The sequence below is a fragment of the Epinephelus moara genome, chromosome 8, assembly GCF_006386435.1.
Source record: "Epinephelus moara isolate mb chromosome 8, YSFRI_EMoa_1.0, whole genome shotgun sequence".
NCBI lineage: Eukaryota > Metazoa > Chordata > Actinopteri > Perciformes > Serranidae > Epinephelus > Epinephelus moara.
This window is the reverse complement of record NC_065513.1, coordinates 14491572-14515214: the sequence shown is the minus strand read 5'-3', so window position 1 is coordinate 14515214 and position 23643 is coordinate 14491572. Positions and strand designations below refer to the sequence as shown.

Genomic DNA, 23643 nt, shown 5'->3' with positions numbered 1-23643 from the left:
GCAGCACTAGAAGGAGCCAGAGGAACATGTTTTTTTCACAGATAATCTGTCTCAGCAAACATGACAAAAAGCTATTTTTATAAAAGTTGCTATAGCATTTGCTAATTAGCCTCAAAGACAAAGTACATCTGAGGCTGATGAGAATGCCACTAGTTTTGCAGGGATTTATCATATGTACTGTTGGCGCTGTCTAGGGTTAAGGATCACTACAGTTCCTACAGTTGATCCAGTGAGGGACATGAATATGTGCACTAAATTTCACAGTAGTCCATCCAGTAGTTGCAGAGACACTTCAATCAAAACCACAAATGTCAACCTCACAGTGGCGCTCGAGGAAAAGTCAGAGGCTCACCTGTAGCATTTATTCTACAAGGAAGAAATGTCTCTACAAAATGTCATGATATTTTGTCAGATATTTCAGCCTGGAGCAAAGGAGTGGACTGACTGACATGTCGACATTACCATTCCTAAAGCCAAGGTCAGTGGCATGGTTATAAACCACTCTGATATCCACAGTACACACACAATATATACACTGATCAGCTAAAACACTGAAACCCCTGTTGTGTAAAGTGAGTAATATTGATGATTTCACCACAATGGAATGTTCTACAGGGAAACCTTGGGTCCTGGCATTCATGTGGAGGTCACTTGACTCACTCCACCCAACCAAACACCATACAAACTGTTCAGGAATAGTCTGAGGAAGGTGACAAAGAGCTCAGGGCGTCGACCTGGCCTCCACATTCCCCAGATCCCAATCATCAAGCATCTGTGGGACCAGCTGGTACCCCAGAGGCACCCCAGATCCACAGTGGGGCCATCTTGCATTGCACTTGGCTCTGACCTGTTGAGGCATTGACAGAAGACCTCTGGGCGGTGTCCTGTGGTGTCTAGCACCAGAGCGGCAGATCCTATGAGTCCTATGGGCCAAGAGTTGGGGCACAGGCATGTCCCATGAATCCTTGATCAGGTTGTGATTTGGGGAATTTGGAGGTCAGGTTGATGCCTGAACTCTTTGTAATGTTCCTTGGACCATTCCTGAGCAGTGTTTGATATATGGCGTGGTGCACTGTTCTACTGAAGGGAGCTGCTGCCATCAGAGAGTGCTGATGCTACAAATCTGGAACAGGAGGGATGAACACCATTCCTCCAAGATATTCCCTCATTTGGTATTTTTGATAACTGTGGTGGAGAGCACCAACTCAGCATTTCACAGGCCAGAGCACGATTGGATGTTAATTGCTTCATCGTACCATGCAGTGCACCTGCACGGAGCATCTGCATTCATTTCTCAAATATTTCCTAGCACATGAAAACCAACAAGACTCAGTGATGGTACAAATGAAATTCTTTTAATGCATGTTAGCACTTCGTTTTTGGATTTACAAATATAAACATTATCACATTCACCTGAGGTGATAGATTACAGCACAACACACCCCAAAATACACACAACACCTACTGTATGGAGTTATTATTTAAACATATGCAAATTAGTTATTTGCAAAAGTCTTTCTTAAACCTGTGTGAAGAACCAGATGTGTGGGGTTGACTGCATTTTATAAAGTCAGTGTGAAGTAAATCGTCAGTCACACATTTGCTGTGACAATTACAAAATTGCAATTTCACTGCCACTGACTTTTGGGTGTTTAACTCCCCAAACTGGATGCTGCAACAAGCTCAAGCACCCCGATAAATTATCTGCAAGCATTATTTGACCCAGCTCTGAGACATCAATGTCAAGTTACTGAATAAATGAATAAATACAAACTGTTATAAAAAAAAAACAAAATCAATAAATTAATGTTGAAATGTTGAAGAAAAGCCCGTCAAACACAACACTCAACAGTCATAAAAGTATTAAGGTAAGTGAAGACATGAGGGTGTAACAGGAATATGACATTTGTTTACTCTGTTTTATCATTCTTGAAATACATTCTAAATATTTGGGAAGTATTTATGATAATTTAGTCAAATATTTATTTCTGTACAGGTTATTTTTTTTGTCTGATACCGAATGTCAAATACAGATTTTGGCACATAGAAGACACTGTTGTATGAAGGCAAACTGAGGATGGGGACAGTTTTCAGTTCACATGCTGTACAGTCTCTGATATTTAGCTCCTGAGACACTGTAAACTCATGGAATGATGCTTGTATAAAAATACTGCGTTCTCAAATATTTAAAGATAAAAATAAACAACCCGACAGTCAATTACAAGCACGTCTCTATAAAAGTACAATCGCAACACAAATACATGCATGCTGTTTTCTCTTTATCTGTCCAGTGAATGTGTGTCACCTCCTCAGTCCATCTATGATCTCCATCCAGGAAAACGTCCTCCGCCATTGATTCAGAGACTCATCACAGAACCAGTTTAAAAAGAAAAAAAAAAAAACTTGTTGAAATAAGTGCAAACAGTTTTTCGATCATTTTTGTCCCGTTCATAACTAGCTCGTCTTCTGCAGCAGTTTGTCCTCTTTCAGTCGAAACGGTACGCTGACAGACATCTCCGCGATGAACCTTTCACACGCTGTCTTGGACACCTGCTTGCAGAAGCGGAGGTCGATCTGACAGATGCTTCCGCAGCGCTTGAAAAAGTTCAGGGAATGGTCTGTGACCCGGTTACAAACTACAGAGAAACAGAGAGCAACAATAATCAGTCACAAGCTTGATATTTAAAAGGGATCATGTGTGGAGAGAATTCAATTAATTTCCTCCTCTTATGTTGTGTAACGTCAAGAAAAGTACAAGATCTCAGAGTGTGTAGATTATGTAAGTAGGACAAATGCTAAATATGTAGCAAATGCCTCGCTCTTACATGATCCTGCCTTTTCCCGTGGGGTCTACTAAAAACGGCCCCTGTAGGCAGTTCATTTACAAACTATTTACAACAAGGCAGGCAGCTGCAAATTTCACCTTTAACCACATTCAGTTTGATGTACAGTAGTGGTATTTCTGTGGCTTAGTTTATACTCACAACTTTACTACTTCAGGACAAATTTACTTATGGGACATAAACATACTACTGATTTGAACCAGGCAACTCTGCATCCTTTTGTTCTGCCTTTAGCTTCCTTTCTTTTCAGATAATTTTTGTTCTTTTATCTTTCAACTCTGGTGTCTGCACATCATCTGTTGCAGACTTCATGGATTACTGAGTATGTTATGCACACAACTTGATCTGCTTAACAAGTCAACATAGCGACTGGTTCCCCAGAAAAAACTTGGGGGAATCCCCAGTTGCAGCATTCACTTCCTGCTGTATCACACCTGTTTGTTATCTCCTTCACAACTCAGGAACCTTTGCATTAGAGAGGTGAAGCCCCGCCCTGTCAGGTGGACCAATGTGAGACAAATAATCCTTTGATCCTGTTTGAATTGTGTCATTGATAACACTTTTGTTTTTCAGTTTAACGGATAACAAGTCATGAAAGTCAGTTTGTGGTAAAACAATTGGAATATAAGACTGAAAAAACATTAGAAAGACTACACAAGTCTTATAAGTGATGTCATAGCTTTCTCTCTCACTGAAGCTACAGTGCCTGTGTGTTTTGTACCAGGATGTACTCACACGAACAATAGGTCTTGCTCGTTTGAGTACATCCTGGTACAAAACACACAGGCACTGTAACTTTCTCTCTCACTGAAGCTACAGTGCCTGTGTGTTTTGTACCAGGATGTACTCACACAAACAATAGGTCTTGCTCGTTTTTTTGCTTCCTGGCTGATTGAAAAGACCAGGATTCACTGGACAGAACAAATCAGGTAAGATATTTAGTTATATTTGAGCCAAGGTAGTGGCCATGTTGGTGTTAGTGACGTGTATTGTGCAAAATGAGAGATGTAGTTGACTACGTTTCACACAAAGCTAAATGGTACTGTGACAAACTGTGACTTTCTTGACTTGCAAACTTATCTTTTGTAATGATCTTCTTGTCTCTTGCCATTGACTACTGTACATGATGTTTTTCAGAAACAAGGTCCCATGGGGGAAGAACTTTGCCTTTCCACCTTGCTGTGTATTCCCACACTGCGTTTGCTCAGACCCCAGCTCTCACCTGACAAGTTGATCTCTGTGAGGGAGTCTCGCGTCGTGGTCCCCGCTGCTGTCAGCAGGTTGACTGACTGGTCGTTGATATGGTTGCAGTAGCTCAGATCCAGCGTGGACAGAGAAGGCATCTGGCGACTGATGAGACGCAAAGATGTGTCGGTGATGTCAAGCCCCGCCAGCCGCAGGTCTTCAACATTCCTTAACTTGCAGCGATTGTCCAGTTGACCTGTCAGCCGGTCACATAAAGAACATCACTAATCAATTTATGTATTTTGTCAAGAAGTGAATGATAGTTAGCTAGGATGTCTAAAAGCTATATGTGAGGAGTCCCTTACATTATGTTTTTACTTGAAATAAACTTTTTTTAAAGCTGTCCCAAAACCTAAACCTAAAGGAGGAAAAGAATCTCATCAATACCTTTTTTTCAGTGAAAATTGTCTGTCTTGCAGAAAAGGCGCAATCATTTTGAGATTGAACTGGGCGGGCAAAATGTGCATGACCTGCAGGAAAGTCTAGCCACTTACTCACTTTGTGTATTGTCCCCTCCAAATAGTCTAAATTCAGTGAATTAATCAGTAATGGTCGTCATACAGGAGGCATCACACTGCTTTCATACATTCTCGCATGCAAGGCAGAAATAAAAAAACCCCATCTATGGCAGTGCTTATTCTTTGGTCATCCACAATTTACCTGGTCTGTTGTCTGTGGGCGGTGAAAGAAGGTCCCTCATCTGTGCATCTTTGAGTCCCTCCACCCACTGGACATCCAAGGTGCGCAGCAGAGGGCAACTGGAGGTGCAGAGTGCAGATACAGCCGCCCAAGAACACCCCGACAACTTTAACACTCGCAGACCTGAAAGACACAAGAGCACTTTAAAATAGTGATGCAGGACAAGCGAAGCACAAAAGAGAGCATTTACTCGTCTATAGATCATGTATCTGTCATAGTTAAGTACCTGGCAATCTATTAATGAGCCAGCTTAGTTGTTTCTTGGAAATGTTTGTCCAACTGAGGTCCAAGGAAACTGGCTGTCGGCGGATAATCCCACTTAGCATGAGCGGAGTGATGGAGGTGCAGCGGTTCAGATCAATCGTTGTCCAAAGTCTCTTATCACAACACCTGGACGTCAGAGGGAAAGATTTACGTTTTATGTTATTTCTTCAAAGGTTTGTGCATCCTGTGCGGCAATTTTTTTCTTCTGCAATTTCCTGTGATGTTAAACTCAAACGTAAACATGCTGAGTGAAGTGTGTGCTGTGCATTTACCATCTGTTCCATGTCTTGCAAACTCTCATGCAGACACACAGCTCCTTGTGTGTGAGATAGCCAAAGATCTTCATCCAGACCTCGCGCTGTATGACGTGTGTTTTACCATCTTTCAGAGGCAGTCTGTCGGGAGGCGGGCTTATCGGAGGGGGCCGAATGACGTGCCGCTCCATTTGGACACACTTGGGTGGGGAGTGTGGGGGCACCGGCCGGTTGGTTGGAGTGCTCCTGTTGAAGCCCAGTGGAGTGATCTGACTTGGGTAGAAGTGGCGCAGCTCCCAGGGGGTCCCGTTCATCTCTTTGGTCTTGAGGTGGGGCCTCTGATCCCCGAGTTCACTGCCGTTGCGGAACAACCTCTTGGGCTCCTCGTTTTCCGTCTCCGGCTCCACCTTGAGGGGTTGGCGGTTCTCGTTGGCCAGGCAGTCCTCAGTCTTCTGGATTTCTTGGTTCAGTGCTTTGCTCAGCTCTCGGCTCAGCTCTCTGTTAGGCAAACGCCGCTTGCGACGAGCCTTTGGACGTGGCCCTTTCTCCTGGGTCTCACTGCCACCCTCACTGCTGGGGCCAGCCTGCGGAGAGCTGCAGTGAGACTGGTCGCTGTCTCCAACAGGCGTTTTAATGTAGGAGTTCAGAAGTACACTCTTGGAGTCTTTTTCATCCTCTTCGTCTTCAGCGTCTCCAAAACGGCCTTTCCTCTCTACACCACCCCGGAAGTGAGGCTCCCTTATTTCTTCATCCTCCTCCTCATATGCGTCATCGTCCTCCTCTTCTGTCTTGATTTGGTGCAGAAGTTTGGAAAAATAAGGATCATCGGACTTTTCCTGCAGGAAGAAAAGTGGAATTAGCCCCAAACACTTGCATTTAAAATGTCATATAAAGTCAGTCACTGTGTTAATATAAAAGGCAATCAAACCTTCTTCCTCAAACTGATATCCTCTTCCTCATCATCATCAAACAGCTTCCTCTTCTTCCTCAGTTTGTCCTCAAGCCTGGGCCGGGGCAGGTTGCTGGGGGAGAGCAGTGGTGGCTGTCGGTGGAGAGACTCCTCGGGTCTGTACCGAGGTGTCTCCTCTCTGTCTGGTCTCCTCTTGGCTGCAGAAGAAACGTCCCCCTCCTCCTTCACAGGCTTCTGTTCCCTCAGCAGAGAGCCAGGGAGGTTGGAGGCGTACTTGAACCCTGGACCCCTTTTTTGCTTCAATACCAAGGGGGACACAAATTGCGAGACAACTTTATACCTTTAGCCTATAGCGACCAGGAAAAACAACTGCGCTACCGGTGTACCTAAAGCTCAATAAAGTTTGTCACTGTGATCAAAACACAAAACATGTGTTACGTCAGTGGTTTCCTGCTTCTGTGACAAACAGAGTCACATGTGAACGACTTTCACAAACCAGAAAAATATAAACAGGAAGTGGCAAGCTAATCAACACACATAAGCTGAAATACTGAAAGCAACACTGAACAAGGACAGCAACAGTTATCTATGAGTCATAACCAAAATCTTAGAAAAAATCTTTAGTAGTAGGTTGTTTTACTGTTTTCAGAGAATACTTCCAACACACCCTTAGAAAGCTGTTGCATAATCTAAATCCTCTGACTCACACATATTTGTACTCACTTTCCCACTTTTGCCAGCGTGGTTGCATTTGGGACATTCCCAGCAGTTGGGTAGCTCATCGTTCACCACTCCTGAGGCATCGCTCACCTGATAAAACAACGACAAACTGAGCTGGATTTCAACCAGAACAACACGCTTTAACGGTGTCCTATGTACAGTACACAAATGAGACAAGGGAAGTGAAAGTGACTGTTGTGACGTGTGGTTGTTAGGCAGGTCAGCACAGTCTAGCCTCAGCTCACAGGCACACTCTTGCTTCATACATGAAATAGAGAAGGGAAGTAGAGTTAAAGACTCCTGCTTAAGGAGCTTAAATATGCATTTCTGAATGCCTTAAAACTGAAAGAGAAACACATATAAACTTAGTTGTTGAATGCTGCCAAACAACTAGACAGTGCTTGTCTGATAAAACTGGTTTGACCGAGTCTGTACCAGCAACAACCTGTTGTGTTTTTGACACTGTTACAAACAGGGTGTGTGCTGCTTTACATTTTATTTGACCTTCACCTCAAATGCTTCAGCACTGCAACTAGTAAGATCTACTGTCTCACATCCTTTTCAGCCGTTTTTTGGTCACTCAGTAAATGTTTATTTCCAACTACTTGTATTCGTGAGCATGTGGCAGGAGTCAAATCCTCAAACATGATGGTGTCACACTTGTGCCATATAAACTTCTGAACCACATAATACTGATGAGTGTGCTCAGTGTTACGTAAACAACACCACATCTAATTACCTTCAGATACTACAGTCCAAACGTCTGAGTCACTCGCATTATGTTAGGATGACCTGGGATCCCTGGCACACTACTTTAACAGAAATGAGTCACCCAGTAAATGACTTAGGTGGAGTTGTTCAGCTGTTCCCAGCCTCGCCCTCTGTACCTTGAGACAGTTGGGGTGGACGATCTCGTTGCAGATGGAGCACTCCATCAGCATGAAGTTGAACTTGTCCTCCTCTTCCTCCAGTGTGTCCTCTTTCCCTGCCTCTTTGCACACCACACACACCGCTGTGTGAGGCAGAACCGGCTGCATGGATGGAGAGCAAAACATCAAGAACATGCAGGAACCATATTGCGAGGCAGAAGAAGAACTGTGACAGTACGTTAAAATATTTGTAGAAGATGTGTGTGAGTGATTTATAAAAATACAAGTGCTACTTTTTTAATAAGCCAAACTACTTACCGCAATGCACTGTCTCATAATGCAGGACTGTTTCATGCGCCCCGGCCCTCCAAACTTCTTCATATCTTTGCAGAAGTGACATTCTCCACACTCGGTCCGGAGGCATGCTTCGCACTTTCTGCATCGTGTCCTCCGGCGTCTGGCTCCAGATGAGCTGCGGTTGGACGGCAGCTTAACAGTCGATGATGTCCCTACCTTGGGCTTTGGACGGTTTGCCGCACGCTGCTGCAAGACAAATAGTCAGAGATGAGATGTTAGATAAAGACCACAAAATTATTCAGGGGAGGGTGACAAATTTATACATGAAAACAACAAATATGTCCGACACTGTGTCAAGGGCCTGTAAGCGAGGTAATGGGTGAAATGTTCTGTACACTGGTCAATTTATTTGTACTGAACTGCTGACACTGAGCATCAGGACAGATATCAAAATGATGCCTGATAAGTTGCATCATAAGGTATACGCCTGGTTTAATTATTTTAGTTATAGTAGGCTGTTCCTGCTGCTTAGTGGCTAATTACTAGCCTGGCATCTGCACCAAGCATTACTGTTAACATTTAATGACAGGCTGACTATTGGACACCAGACATATGCTGGCATATAAGTGAAACAAATTAGATTTGTAAGGTTCTGACAAATTACAACATTTGCATTTTCATGTATTCATCTGGCTCACATTTGAGAAGCTAGACCTGGCAGATGCTTCAACGATGAATCAGTTATCAAAACAGTAAACAATTAATTTGCTGTTAACGATGGCCTTATCAACTGACTATTTGTTCCAGCCTTAGGTTTGAGAATCTGAGTATCAAATGAAATGATTGTGCAAGTTACTGGATAAAAACCATGCTTTTATATAATCAAAGTGCACCCTGACCCACCATGTGACTCACGGTAGTAAAAAAGAGGGAAGGTAGCGTGATGATTAAACTCATCTTGCACACAGATACACACACATTCCCTCACACACACACACACACACACACATTCACACACACCTCAGCTCTGAATTTATGATCCCAATTTCACATTTGTGATTTTCTCACAGTTATTTTTAGTCTCTCGCCTGTTGCCATGGCAGAACTGTAAAGTGCTATGAAAATAAGACAAATCATAGACCATTACAGTGATTCTTGTTCTAGCAGGAGAGGTTACCTTGGCAACACGTTTGCCTTGCTGGTGGCAACTGTTTGAATAGAAGACTGCCAGAGATGGATAAAAATAAGCTCACAGAAGGAGGTTATAATTTAGTGTGAGGCTGTGAGCACTTTACTGATGTCATTTAGTCTTATTCTATAACTGATTACTACTACTGCATAGCAATTCAGCGCATGCTCATTTCTAGATAACAAAGCTATGGACAGGTCAAACAGGTACAACAAGACGGAGATGGAACAAGACATTCAGGCTAACGACAATCTAGACAAATACTTTCTGATTGATATTATTACTCAAACAAAAGAAGAGAAACCAGCCCTGAATCTGCTGACTGTGACAAACCATCTCAGCAGATCATTAATGTCCTGATTTTTGTTTCCCCTTGGGAGGACTTTGTTTTTAAAATCTATGCTTCTTTGAGTTTCTTTTAATTTGTATGTCTTTCCAGCACAATAGGTTGTGTTTTCCCTGCTGTTACCGACTGAGAATTTAGTTGAGATACGGAATAATCCATCTAACAGCTTTCCATAAATCCATCTGACTACTGTGGAAATATGGGAGGGAGACATCAAAGGAAGGGCTGCTGCTGCAGGGTGGATGTGACTGTCATCATCATCACACTATGTTGTTGTTTTTTTAGTTAGCTGCCTCATTATTTTCCTGACCTTGTCTAACACAACTGTTTTCTAATATCATATTAAAAGCCAGCCTCTGAACAAAGCAATTTAAATTAAAGCAAAGTTTTGATCACGACAACTTGTAGACATTTCATCCATTCCCTGAACATCTTGGATCTCTACCTTGCCACTTCACACTGATTACAGTAAATAAGTGGCGTAAAATTGTGGATACAAACAAGGAGTACTCTGCAGAGCGTGGTCGCCGAAGCAACTATCAGCTGGCCCGTCTTTACTGTAACTCTATGCAGTAATATGTTAGGAATTTGGGATCGGTTCCTGAGGTCTGTGAACAAAAACATGGCCTATATTCTGAGCGCAGTCTTCTGACTCAGCGTGGATTTCGGTGGGAGGAAGTCACAAGACTCATCATTTGCTGCTCATGTACAGTGGTCCCCGACACAAATAAAACAAAGTGTGAGTTACTGTGTTCAACAATGTGTCACTACAGAATAGGTCAAAATACCCTCTGTGAGAAAGTGTTAGTGGGTGTTATAGGTGTAAACATTGTGTAAGCACAAGGACCTGGCTCTTGGGTCAGCACTTCTCATATTTCTTTTGTGCTTAACAAGCTAAGTGTCCTGTGGAGACTTATGCAATATCCCACAAGCCCTGTTATAAGCATTCATGTAGTGTGCCCCACTGTAAAGGCATACCACAAATCAAAAATGTGTCCTTACATAAGACAATATACTGAGTGTGATGTCTGATTAAAGTTACACATGCTCCTAGTGCAGAACAAGGGGACAACATACAGCTGTAATCAAACAAACCATTATGTAGCCAGGGGGTTGAGGGGTCACTGGACCCCAGTTTGGGAACTATCAAGCAACAGAAGTAGAGCCATTTCATTGTTCCCTCACCCCATCCCCCTCCTTGGTCCCTGCCTGGACAACACTTTGCCTAAAGCCTTCTTAAAGGCACAGAGTGAAGTGGCAAGTTTAGGAAGTGTGAGGAAATTAATCACAAGTAACGTTATGCAATTTCCTCACAGGACATACGGGTGGCTAGAGTACATGTGTAAATCCCAGCATTAAGAAGTTGCATGGTGTTACAGCTACATAGAGGACACTGAGATCCTGCACAGCCACGAGTGTGTAACATAACAGAGTGAAACTGTGTATTAAGAGTTGGTCAGCACAAAATGGGTCAGTTGTGGCTAACATGATAGATGGTGTCCAAGGAGGAGAGGACACGGTGTGTCTGAAGGGGCATGGTATCAATTCCAATAAGCAGTCGGAGTCCATTTGACTCTAGGTACACAATGTTTAGCGACCTATTCACCTCTATCACGGGGTTTGTTGTTAAAGGTTTTAAAATAGACACCTTTCTCCTTTTAACCCGACTGGACACAGAGAAGAAGAAGCGGGTGAAACCCTGATGTTAACCTGAAGCCACTGAGGAAAAACACTGCTCACAAAAGACTTTCTTTCACCCGGCAAACTGTGACAAAAACACACACACATACACAGAGGTAACGTAATGAAATGTAAGAGCTCTGACCTGTTCCGACTCTGAATCATATTCCTCATCGTCTCCGCTCAATGACAAGGCCATGGCTCCTCTGTCTCATCGTTTGTGAACAGTAGAGAAAACTAACATGGCTGAACAAGCCTCCAGCTCAGCTCATTCCCCCCTCCTTCACACCACACCGACACGGGCAGCTGCAAGCAATGTTCACTGTGCTGTGTTCAGGAACCATGGGAAACATAGTAAACATCAACTTCCTGCTTACTTAATGCACCTTCAGCATTCCGGTTAGGAAAAAACCGCCAACCGAAAAACGTAAGGGAAGATAAAAGTGACTATACACGTGATTTAAATAATAATTGATACCTTAAACAGTAAAATACGGTAAAAGGTAAAGAAATAAAAATTTTTTTGGCGAGGCTAGTACCTTGGCATACGTTGCAACGATGCGACCTGATAGCAACATCGATGCAAGAGGAAGTGAAGAGCAACAGGCAGCGCAAGATGGTTCCCTCCTACACACGTCCGTCTTCGCTTTTTCTGGTTTTAGTGGTATGTGTGAGTCAGAGAGGGCGTGAGTACAGGTTAAATCTACACATTGAATCAGTTTACTTAACACTGGACCATGTGATTTAGGTTTAGTGATCGTAATAACCATTGAAATTCGATACATGCTGTAGCCTCATGGCCAAACAGTGCAATGTTTAGTCACCTGTGCAGGTGTTGTACCCCGACTGATGCGAATGAGCCAGAGCTTAAATACAGGTATCACTATTATTTCCTGTGTCTGGTGGTGAGTCACAGACCTCATGTTATTTGTATAAGATAGCTACCATGTATGCTGTGTGATAATTTTGTTCATTTGCCAATTACATTTTGTGCACCTGAAATTTAGGGACTAGACCTATTTATATATTAAATGTTTACAATTACCAAACACTGTTGATCTGAGATTGGTATAAATATAATAAATTAAAGTTTAGAGACAGCACTTTAACCTGAAAGTGATGCCTCATTTTGTTTTAGATCCAGTGTACTTGCACACAGAGCCAACACAACAACACATGTGTCACTGGCTTACTCAGGACTGTATGATATAATAATGATGATATAGTAATGAATCATGAAAGCCACACTGTTTATATGTAATGTCACATGACACATGTTTTACATGTTAAAATGGCTTACTTTGGCGTCATCTAGTGGTATTATCAAGAATTAGTCTGTGACAGTTTGTGTGAGCAGCCTGAACTGTGAAACATTTATTATATTTATATTAAAGCTGAATTAAAATAAAGGAGATTCAAAAGATTTGTTTCAGAGATTTCTTTTTTTTCTGTCTTAGTATGCTGATATTTTATGGTATTAGTCACATGTTTATTTTATGTTTATTTAACAAGGTAAGTTGATGAATCATGCACATTCATGTCCAAGGGCCCCATTCAATTTTCTGGCTAAGACCCCTTCAGATTCCAGAATTGGCTCTTGTGACAACAAAACTTAAAATTAAAATGTGCAGGGACAGATTCATAAGTATCCCATGTAAGTCTAGAACTTAATTGAATTCCATGTGCTCAAAATCAAGATATCATCAAAAACCTATCGATCTTTGTGCCAGTGCATATAACTAATTTTTCAGGTGATCTGGTGACATAGGCCTTTTAAAACATGTAACTGGATTTTTGCATCTTGAGTAATATTTCTATCATATATGGCTGCTGGGCCATGGACCAAAATCTTTTGAGTACCTCCACATATAACAGCATGATTTCTAAGTTTTAAAGTCCATTTCCTCCATGTTTACTGAACAGGAACAGTTCACACTGCACACTAAGATCAGAGTGCACTTCAGAGAGCAACACCAACAGCTGCATCATCTGCAGGATGTGATACCACAGTACATGCAATGTACTGTCATTGACTGAGGGCTTTCAAGCACCTCACTGAACTTGTCTAAGCCAAAAGCCCCACAGCTAGGTATCTGTCTGGTCTCTGTGGAAGTGAATGCATGCTTTTTCACCAGCACCATCCAGGTGCATTATTTATAAATTAACTAGTACAAATTTGTACTTCAGACTATAAGAAATGGTGTTGCTGTATGATGGACCAAACAGTACGTCTGTTTTCGCGAGAGGCCTCCTCTGGTTCCTCTCCTACAAAAAGGTACTTCTCCTATGTATTTATGAATATGCAGTGAGGAGAGTTTCCACTACGGTAATGGGAAGCACACATAAAACACAATCTGTTTTTAGACTGTTTCCTCATTGTACTCTATTTTTAAAAAGCAACTCCATTTCTGACTCTCTCTGTCTGAGATGTTTTGTGCTTGTCTGCCCTCAGGTGGTGGAGGACTGCTAGACTGTATGATGTCACAGTATTTACTGCAGCAGCAGGACTGTGGCATGCCCTGTTTACTCACTCTACAGTGGTTTCCAGTAGAAGTGTTTAGACGTGTGCACTCACAGAGGGAGAAGCTGCTGATCCTTCAAGTGATAGTTGAGATTGCTCAAACTTTCTCCTGTGCTCCAGTAGCTCCACAACTGAAATTAGCTTTTAGCTTTATTATGTGTTTAACTTTAATTTTATTGTATGTTTACAAGTCTATTATAATTATTATTGGCTAATAAATCTGTCAGTCCACTGTAGTATAGAAACAGTTCATGAATGACTGCTTAATATCACTTTATGGTTGTAAAGGGGATACAGGAATAAAAAAATAACTCATGTCACTATTGTGGTGTAAATAATTGTACAGTATTTTTCCTCCCTGGTGGTGTTTATACAAAACTTTAATGGCAGTTTAAAGCAAAATGCATGACCAGACTTAAGTTAGATTTTTGTGGGCTATATTTTGGCCTAACTGCTCAGACTTTCAGTTTGACAGAATTTTTACCAGCTTGATCCAAAACTGCTGACAGTGAACCCATTCGTCTCCACACACACACACAGAGGTCAGTGTGGGCAGCAGTAAGGAGCCACTGAGAGATGGACATGTGTGGCTAGTACAGTCTGGGTGTGTGTTGGAGATATGACATATTCATAAAGGCAAAGAGCACTCAGCTTCATGACGGATTACTGGCGCAAGGAGGCAGACTGCTGCAGCGCCTGGAGAGCATTGGATTGTGGGTATCTTGTGTTTCCTGATAGACTCTGACAGTCGGTCAGCTGTTGTAGGAAAGTTTTGACACAGTCTGGTACCTCTCTGTAAATGCTGTTTATTAGATGTTTAACCTCCTCGGAACCAAACTCAGTGCCTGTGCTTTTCATCTGTTTACTCCATCGACTGCCTTCCTGTAAATCAATCCGGTTTGTATCTCCATATTTGTAAAAGTCGCCGCTACACTAACTTGGAGCAACTTTCGTAATGAGTTTGAACGAGCACTCGTTACAGGCTCTGTCATGGAGAAAACTGTACTTGAGTCGAGCCAAGTTAAAAGCCACCAGCCGCACTTCAGCCCTGCTGTCCGGATTCGCGATGGTAAGTTCACTTCACTGGTTCATGTTACACAGTGTGATACGTGAATGCAAGGCCGTGGGTATGAACCGCATATATTTATGTGACGCAGATGATTGTTTTCACGGGCTGTGGCGAGCTGGACACTTCACAGGCCTAATGACGGCTCCCCCGCGTCAATAGTTACCGCTAAGCAGTGTTTGTTTCCTGTAAGGACGGTGTAATAAACTGCGTGAATATGAAAAGTCACAGTGTAAATTAAACTCGTCCGGTTAACCATATGCGCCTTTGCATGATGTATATCTAGGCATGGAGCGATGATAACGGATCAAGAGAAACAAACAGTATGTGAACTTCAGAGGGCTTGTCCTCACACCCTCAAGCTTGGGTTAAACTTCCGCCATAACAAGTAGACCGCACAGCAGCACAGCAGAAGCATCAACACCGTTCTTAAGATAAATAGATAAATAAATAATAATTATAATAATACATGCATTTTTTCTATTTTTAAACGTGCAAATCATCACAAATTACATATTTAACAAGGTGTCTGCAGGCCCTTAAAAAGTCTAAAAAATGTATTGAATTTAATTTTTTTTAATAAATATCAGGCCTTAAAAGTTGTTAAATAGTCATGGATTCGTGGGGTCTTAACAGTATTATTTTTAAGTTGTCAGCCACTGCTAGCATTTTGGATCATATTCACTAATCTTTCAAGATCCATTAAATAATTTATCATATGAATATGTAAACAGTAAATACATGAAACAAAAGAGAAGACTTTATGTTTTTAAACCCAAAAAACTCAATTTAGTTCTATCTTATTCCATTTCTTTCTTATCAACACTTGAATTTGTGCATTTTCATTTAAAATAACAAGCAAAAAAACAACATTTCAGACAAAAAAGCTGAGAAAAATGCATTTTTGTCAAAGCCAGTCATTTTCAAGTACAAAATCAATGTCACATTTACATTTTTTTCTCGTGTCCTTACATCAGTTTGAATTGTATAAATGATAATAATAATAATAATAATAATAATAATAATAATATATGTCCGTTTCTATTTTTCACTTGCAAATTAGCACCAATTTTATAAATTTAACAAGGTGGCTGCAGGTCCTAAAAAGTCTTAAAATGTATTAAATTTATTATTATTATTATCAGTTTTTTTTTTATCATTAGGCCTTTAAATGTATTAAATAGTCTTAAATTTGAATCTGTGAGGTCTTGTTTGCTACCAGCGTTGGAAGAAGTATTTAGATCCTTTACATCAGTAAAAGCGCAGACTCTCTAAAAAAATTCTCAACTACATGTAGAAGTCCTGCACTTAAAATCTTACTCAAGTACAAACATGTAATTGTTATAAGCAGAATGCTGGAAGTTTCAAAAATAAAAGTAAAATTGTGCAGTAAAATGATCCCTGTCAGAGTTTTACTGTTATATGTACTGTTTTAATATTACTGCTGCATTAATTTGTATGTTGCATTTTACAGCTGTAGATGGTTAAGTTGCTCATTTTAACTCCTGTATAATGTTGGTTAGTTTAATCTGCAGCAATGCAACATATTCTGTAATATAGTTTATGTTTGTATGGTCGCTGTCCTGTGAGAACCACCTATTGCTATAAAGTCAAGTTTTCACAGTGTCAGAAAAACAGCCCTCTTTTCAGCTTTGTGACAATGTATTTTTTCAGCTGATCCAGCAGGTTTTAAGTTGTTTATTTAGCTTAAGAAGGAGGAGAATTTTCTCAACAAATAAAGGAGCACTTTATCCTTCACTTCATCACAAACATTCATAATCAACACATCTGGAGATACATTGGACAGGAAGGGGATCTGAAACTGTAATCTGAAAAGTAACCAAAGCTGTCCGATAAATATATTGGAGTGAGAAGTACATATTGACCCCTGAGATGTAGTTGAGTAGGGGTGTAAAGTTAATTAAAATGGAAATACTCAAGTAAAGTCTGATTCGTACTTAAGTACTAAACTTGACTAAATATACTTAAGTTAAATTCCACCTCTGATTGCCACACACATTTTACCTAGTTTCTATGTCAAATAAGTGAAGTTCCTCTGTGTGAAACTCCACATACCTGATATTACAAATCTTTAAAGCTACCACTGAACCTGATGCTGTCTTTTTACTTTATAGTTGCATTTATCTGTTGGTAAAAAATATAGATTAACCTAACTCACTCTAATAACCATATTCCTGCATAAGCCTCTGAATGGGAGCACATCTACTAACCTTTTTGTTTTTGTGTTACTTACTTGCAGTCTGAGTTAAAAAGTTAAAATGGTATTGACTGGGTAGGTGCATAGTCATATGTTAAATATGGTCATATTCAGTTATCAAGTACAGAAGAGACATTTTTCCTGTGTTTTCCCCAGGTTGCCATGGTGGAGGTACAGCTGGAGCGAGATCATAAATATCCTCCAGGGCTGCTGATAGCCTTCAGCGCCTGCACCACAGTTCTGGTTGCAGTACACCTCTTCGCCCTCATGATCAGCACCTGCATCCTCCCTAACCTCGAGGCTGTCAGCAATGTTCACAACCTCAACTCCGTGAACGAGTCTCCTCACGAGCGCATGCACCGCCACATAGAGCTGGCCTGGGCTTTCTCCACAGTCATCGGCACGCTCCTCTTCCTGACGGAGGTGATGCTCTTGTGCTGGGTGAAGTTCTTACCCCTCAAAAGCAACACCGACGAGAACAATGGTACTATAAGTTCCGGCGAGGCCGCAGCCATCGCTTCCACCTGCATCATGGTGCCGTTTGGACTCGTTTTTATCATGTTCGCCGTCCACTTTTACCGCACGCTGGTGAGTCACAAAACAGACCGGCAGATCCGAGAGCTGGAGCAGGTCATTCAGCTCCAGAACCAGCTGGACCACAGGGCTGAGAATGACGACCTGAAGGCCGCCATCCATTTCCCTTGATCATAGTCAGTTAGCACACAACAGCAGCGGACATTCAACAGTGCCTTTATTGTGAAATCTCTTATGAAAGCTTTATTTTTTATGTTAATGAACTGTGCTCAGATGCTTCTTATGGAATTACATGCTTAATCTGTCGAGTTGCTGTAGGTTTGACTCAGTCCTCATTTGGATAGTACATGTTCACAAATTTCTACCTGTTATATATTAGAAAAAAATGTAATTTTACCTTTAACTTATAGGTAAATCTTTTGCTCTCAGGCACTTATTTCAGTGGCTTGAATAATGACATATCAAATCACTGTCTAACATCATGCATAAGGGATATAGCCACTTCAGGACACCTGCACTTAAGTGTACTATCATAGGAATTGGAGTGATACCCATTTATAAAGCTAAATAGCCAGCGAGAAATCACTGTACAGATTTACTGTAGTGATGAACAGATGTTGTGTGGTGTAGAAGAGGACCTGCTTTCACCAGCACAAGGAAAATCTGGGTTATCTTGTTGCCCTGAGGAAGCTCCACGTAAAACCAAAACAATGACTAAGTTAAAGGTGCACTTCCTTGTTTAAATATGGCTGAGCCAAACCAGAACTTCTTGTTAGATTCATGTGAAACAACTCTGTGGTGAAGCCTGTCTTTAGCTCAGGTAGACAGATATTGGTGCTGCTCCGTCTGTGCTTCCATGTGTCGTTACTGGTAGATTTGAGCTGTCACAGTTTTATTCAGTGCTGCTGATGGAGGCATACTGTATAACTGACCACCACAACAGCATCCATCGGTGGCTAGTGTGTAGGATTTCCTCTGTTACTGATGTTTATAAATGGTTCATTCAAAGGTAACAAAAATACAACGATTCATATCTTCAGGTGATTATACACTAATGACAACATAGTTATGAATATATACCATTTCTGCCACTATATCCCCCTAAATTGCACACACTTGACCTCTTATAGCGTCCCTGCTCTCATGTTTGCCTGGCTGTAAATTAGGCTTTTATAGGGAGCACTACCAAGCCGTTATTACCAACACGGATGTTCATATTCACTGTACAAATTGTCTGACTGAAATGACAGCTGTATTAGACTCATTGTATGCATGCTTTAAAACCAAAATTATGGAACAAGTTGCATCCTTTTGAAACATTTATAAGGTCTTAGTGCTTTTTTTTTGTATATATACACACGTTTATCGGACTGAATGGTTGATTTCAGGAGCTTTTTATTTTCCCCTAGTTACCAGTTATTCTAGTTTGTGTCAAATGTTTGCTCCTTTCCCTTTCCCACACCTAGGTTTTTCAGTCTTCTGAACAATTTCCATTTTACTATTTGCAGAATCCTCATTTTTAATGAGGAATCTATTTTCATAGGAAAATGAAGTTTTAAACAAAACACTTTAAGGGTACTTCACAAAACAAACATATTAGTCCAGCAGTATTTGTGTGTAATCAGAGGCAAAAGAGCACTTCTTAAAAAACATAAATGCTAGTCAGGGAGTGCTATTAACCAAATTGTGTTATTGCTGTGCACATATTTTTATAGCAAGGGTTCTGTAAAATCGATCTCAACTGCTTGATTTCTTGTCGCTTTTGTGATGTGAATATACTGTAATCTGTAGAAAATGGTTACTTGCTTTGAAGAAGTATTGTTGAATGTATTATTACAAAGCATGCGAGTATTGGAAATGTTTTGTACTTTTCATAGTTTACAAGTTTGAGCATGCTCACACATTGTTTAGGTTACAGATTGTTTAAGTGTGGAAAATAGGCTGTTCTTTTTGTCCTGCGGCACATTACTGAATAGTTTTACTTAAGTTTGATCATTTTCTTCTTTTTCATCTTTGCTGTAATGTTGGTACAAAAATGTGCACATATTTATAGCTGTACGACAATCCTTGTTTATCATTCTCTCATGTGATGGTGTCGTGACAACATTTTCATAGTATATCATATCCCATAATTGTAACATGCTGTAATTATATCAAGGTAATGCTGTGGTTATTGTTGCAATATCTGTAACACCCACCCCCTACACATGGTTTATACTGAGTCATGGTAAAGTATCTGTAGACATTACCCCCAAAATTTGCACTCAAATTGTCCCGACCAGATGATAATATCTCTGTGACACGTAGCAGAGAACAAGGAGTCATCAGGGGTCAGTAACTTACAGACTAGTTAAATGGTGGTTTTGCTTCTCCAAAGCACTGTTGATGGTGTTTCTGTAAGGCTTTTCACAAGGAATTAAATGAAGGCAGGTTTATTCATGTCAGATGCACACACACTGGGACACTTCTGATAGGAATTTCCACATGCAGCTCGTTTAGAAACAGATGCATGCAAATGAAAGGCATGTTTCTTTGGTTCATTGTTGTGGTTTATTTATTTAACCCAGTGTATGTTACTGTATATAGAGCGTTTCCACTGCTTGTGTCAATGCACAGCTTTAAAGTGATTTTATAGTAAATGCTGTATTGTAAGTTTTGCTTATGTGTGGTGTTTTAACCTGGTTACGGTCACCAGGATTTTTTGTTGTTGTTGTTGTTGCCTGTTTGAGAATAAAACACATATGAGATATTTGGGGAATTTTGTGTTAATTTTGTAAGTTTTTGACTATTTGCACGTATAAAAGAAACACCAGGAAAAACACCCAAGTAAACACAATGAATGTATCATATTGAATGTATTTTAAACTCTGATATCAAAAGGAAAACCACACAGGAAAGGTGTCCGGACATGCAGTTTGAGTGTACTGTCAGTCAGTAGTCATGAGCCTGCAGTAGCACAACAAAGCACACACACTCTTCTCTCTGTTATTTTTTCCACCACTCTTGTTTCCTTAAGCGCTGGTTTCGTTGCTTCTGTGAATAAGTTGTCCTCATTTTCCCTGTATTTGGCCGAGCACTCTAAGTACAGCACAGCATTTCCTTTTCATCCTCTACTCCCGCTTAGAATAGGGTTTTAATCCCACAAATTAATTGTGAATAAAAATGTGTGACTTTTCATGTAGCTCTATCCAGTGACACTAATAGTTGATCCCAGAGGAGTTTGTGTAGCTTGATACCTGAGTATATGTGATTTGATCAGGACTTTTTTAGGTCTGCTTTACACCCAATAAGGACAATGGGCACCCCATCACAGAAATGTTACACCTCAGGGTACCACCGAAAGACATTGAACACAGATACATTGTGGTATTTTTGGGAGCATAAACTGCAAAGTGATGCATAGGTCAAAATGTAAGGTCATCCCAGTCAAATTTTGATAAATTGAGAAAGTGTTATTTGTCTTATAGACTTAAAACCGAAAGAAATTAAACCAACCACTAATCCTTCTCCAACCTTGACCATGGATTACTGAATGCTGGACACATGCCTAGGGGCCCAAGTGTCAGCGCCCCTCTTGGCCTTCACCTGCAAAACATCACTGCAATTACAGACCAGGAAGACACTCAAAATGACCACAAAGAGATGTAAAGGAACCACATAGAGACACAAACTGACCACAAAGACACACAAAACCACAAAAAGATGCATAACGACTAAAAGAGATGCAAACCAACAACATCTGCCCATGCTCTTGATCTGACATTGACAACATCAAAACCTGCATTTAAAATGACAAAGTCCATCATAGTCAGTACTAGCACTGTGACAGACAAAATTTAAAAAAGATAAATAAATAAAACAACAATTAAAAACAAAAACTCTCAGGTCATTCTGAACAACATGATTGTAGCATTTAACTTATTTTGACTAACGACAATAAGGCATGTGATTATATTGATCTAAACCTGTTGTGAAATGACAGCTCACCTTCCTCAGACCTGTTTAACAAGGTGAGGTCAAAAGTGTCAGTAAAGAGTGAGACCTCACCTGCAGTGTCATAGAGGTGTACCTGACCAGTTGCATTCTCCTAACACTTGTGTAAAACAGAGATGCAACAATTTCCTGAAAGAAAATTATTATTTTTTGTATCTCTTTATTCTGTTTAGTTTTTCATTTAAATAGATTTAAGCATTCATACCTACTTTGACACCAAAATACAGAAAATACTGCAGATCCAAAGACAGCCAGGTATAACTGACCTACAGTGTGCATTACTAACTTCTGGAAAGACTCCTTCAGTGTAAACTGTGAGCAGCGATGTTTCCTCACATCCCTTGTCTCCTAAAATAACAACCTTGAATTCCTCTTGCTGACTGGTGCTACCTCTGTTTGCTCCCGATCCTTTCTGGGTCATGTTTTGTGAAAGACAGACGAGGAAGGATGTTTGCAGTGACTGCTGGTCCTGGCAGTGTATACACTGTAGAGATAACCCAGAGATAAACGGAAACCGCAGAAGCTAGTCACTGAATGTCTTTTGTGCAGCAGCATGGAGGCTGTATGAACAGATCAAAGCATTTGGAAATGCTTTCTGGGAAACTCACACCTCGATACTCACCTACATTTAGTCCAGCCTGCCCATAATGTGCTGCATAATGCAGTGCTCCACTCTCTGTCTGAATATCTCAAGTATTTAAACCTCAAATATAACTTGTATTAGCTATAATACCTTTTTGAGTAACTAATCAATGTATCTATACATTAATTATTATCTCAATCAATTGTCGCTGCAAATAACCACAACAATATACTACTGTACAATAATATAACACACTATCTATATTACGTTTTTATGCCTCCACGCTTTAGCTGTGGCTGGAGGTATGATGTTTTCGGGCTGTCTGCACATCTACAATTGGCACAGATGTCCACTTGGACTCTAGGCTGAACTGCTCAGATTTGGTGGTCAAAGGGCAAAGGTCACCATGACTTCACAAAACACATTTTTGTCCATAACTCAAGAACTCATGTCTTACTTACAACAGAATCTCACAGAAATAGCTAATAGAATTAAAACGATGACCTCATGACACCTTATATCCAAAAGGTCAAAGGTCGACTTGACTGTGACATCATAATGTTCTGCAAAAACAGTTTTCTGGCCATTACTCTGCCCCATAAGTGGTGACATTAATCTTGAAACTGTGTTGATTGTACAGATCTCCTGTGCTGCCGGGTTGAAGATGTGTGTGAAGCATCCATGTTTCAGAATTTGCAGCTTCCTTGCAGCAATATCCATATCTGAGTTATTGTCAACTGTCATGGCTACACAAGAGACAAGGATGTAAACTGTAACTGCAACTTGGTTGGTAGATGCATACAACCAGAAGGCAATCATTTTAGTTATACAATGCAACACTATGCCACTGTATTTGATTGTATTCTGTTATCTTGTCTTTTATGTGTGTATATTATACATGTTGCATATTAATGCAATTAATGCTTACTTATATTTTTATACTGTCAACATTAGGCCTGTGCTTACTTAATTTTTCATATTATGCATGATTAGATTCATTATGCATACAAATATACTTTATCTACTATGTCACTTCAATTTTTTTAATTTTCTGTCAAAATGCTAATTATGTCATTTATTTTATTTTATTTTATTTGTAAAGGACCATGTGCAATATTAACTATACTTGCTGTTATTTGATGTATTTTTCCAGAGTTATAGCCTGTAGTCACAGCTTATTCATGACATGGGCCTACATGATAATGTGATGATGTAATATATATGTTACAGTACGCACTTTTCAATCTAAAATGGCTTTTTTGAGTTTCTTACAAATTATTGTATAATAAAAGTGCACAGAAACTCCTCACACCTGTCACCTGTAAACCCACCGTCCTCTAACTTTTTGTATTCTTCCGCCTCACTGGCGGATCTATATTCCGTCGCTGTCTCCTGGCGGATGAATCCATTGT

At 40.5% G+C, this 23643-nt stretch overlaps 2 protein-coding genes across 3 annotated transcripts; one reads left to right on the top strand and one right to left on the bottom strand.

Annotated features, from left to right (window-relative positions):
- Window positions 1-1333: 1333 nt before the first annotated feature.
- kdm2ba (lysine (K)-specific demethylase 2Ba) lies at window positions 1334-11779 on the bottom strand. 2 transcript variants are annotated; one of them, XM_050051701.1, is made up of 10 exons: window positions 11462-11779; window positions 8123-8347; window positions 7823-7966; window positions 6939-7025; window positions 6234-6512; window positions 5324-6141; window positions 5014-5177; window positions 4749-4910; window positions 4066-4284; window positions 1334-2636 (listed from the first exon to the last, which is right to left on the bottom strand). In XM_050051701.1, exons 1-10 carry the CDS (start codon window positions 11513-11515, stop codon window positions 2455-2457), a joined length of 2334 nt encoding a protein of 777 aa, XP_049907658.1. In that variant the 5' UTR covers window positions 11516-11779; the 3' UTR covers window positions 1334-2454. The 2 variants fall into 2 exon arrangements, with proteins under 2 accessions (XP_049907658.1, XP_049907657.1); XM_050051700.1 differs by having other exon boundaries at window positions 6234-6521; window positions 11462-11777.
- A 2772-nt stretch (window positions 11780-14551) lies between these two features.
- LOC126394709 (calcium release-activated calcium channel protein 1-like) lies at window positions 14552-20404 on the top strand. Its single transcript, XM_050051710.1, has 2 exons — window positions 14552-14906; window positions 17278-20404. The coding sequence occupies exons 1-2, from the start codon at window positions 14793-14795 to the stop codon at window positions 17824-17826; spliced, it is 663 nt and encodes a 220-aa protein (XP_049907667.1). The 5' UTR covers window positions 14552-14792; the 3' UTR covers window positions 17827-20404.
- Window positions 20405-23643: the final 3239 nt, after the last annotated feature.

Bases quoted from the DNA above. Each gene is read 5' to 3' on its own strand.
- kdm2ba (XM_050051700.1), bottom strand. From the start codon at position 11,515: ATGGCCTTGTCATTGAGCGGAGACGATGAGGAATATGATTCAGAGTCG. The intron at 8,348-11,461 runs GTCAGAGCTCTT...TTTGTCTTGCAG, and splicing joins ATGATTCAGAGTCGGAACAG to CAGCGTGCGGCAAACCGTCC. The intron at 7,967-8,122 runs GTAAGTAGTTTG...CCATCCATGCAG, and splicing joins TTATGAGACAGTGCATTGCG to CCGGTTCTGCCTCACACAGC.
- LOC126394709 (XM_050051710.1), top strand. From the start codon at position 14,793: ATGAGTTTGAACGAGCACTCGTTACAGGCTCTGTCATGGAGAAAACTG. The intron at 14,907-17,277 runs GTAAGTTCACTT...TGTTTTCCCCAG, and splicing joins TGCTGTCCGGATTCGCGATG to GTTGCCATGGTGGAGGTACA.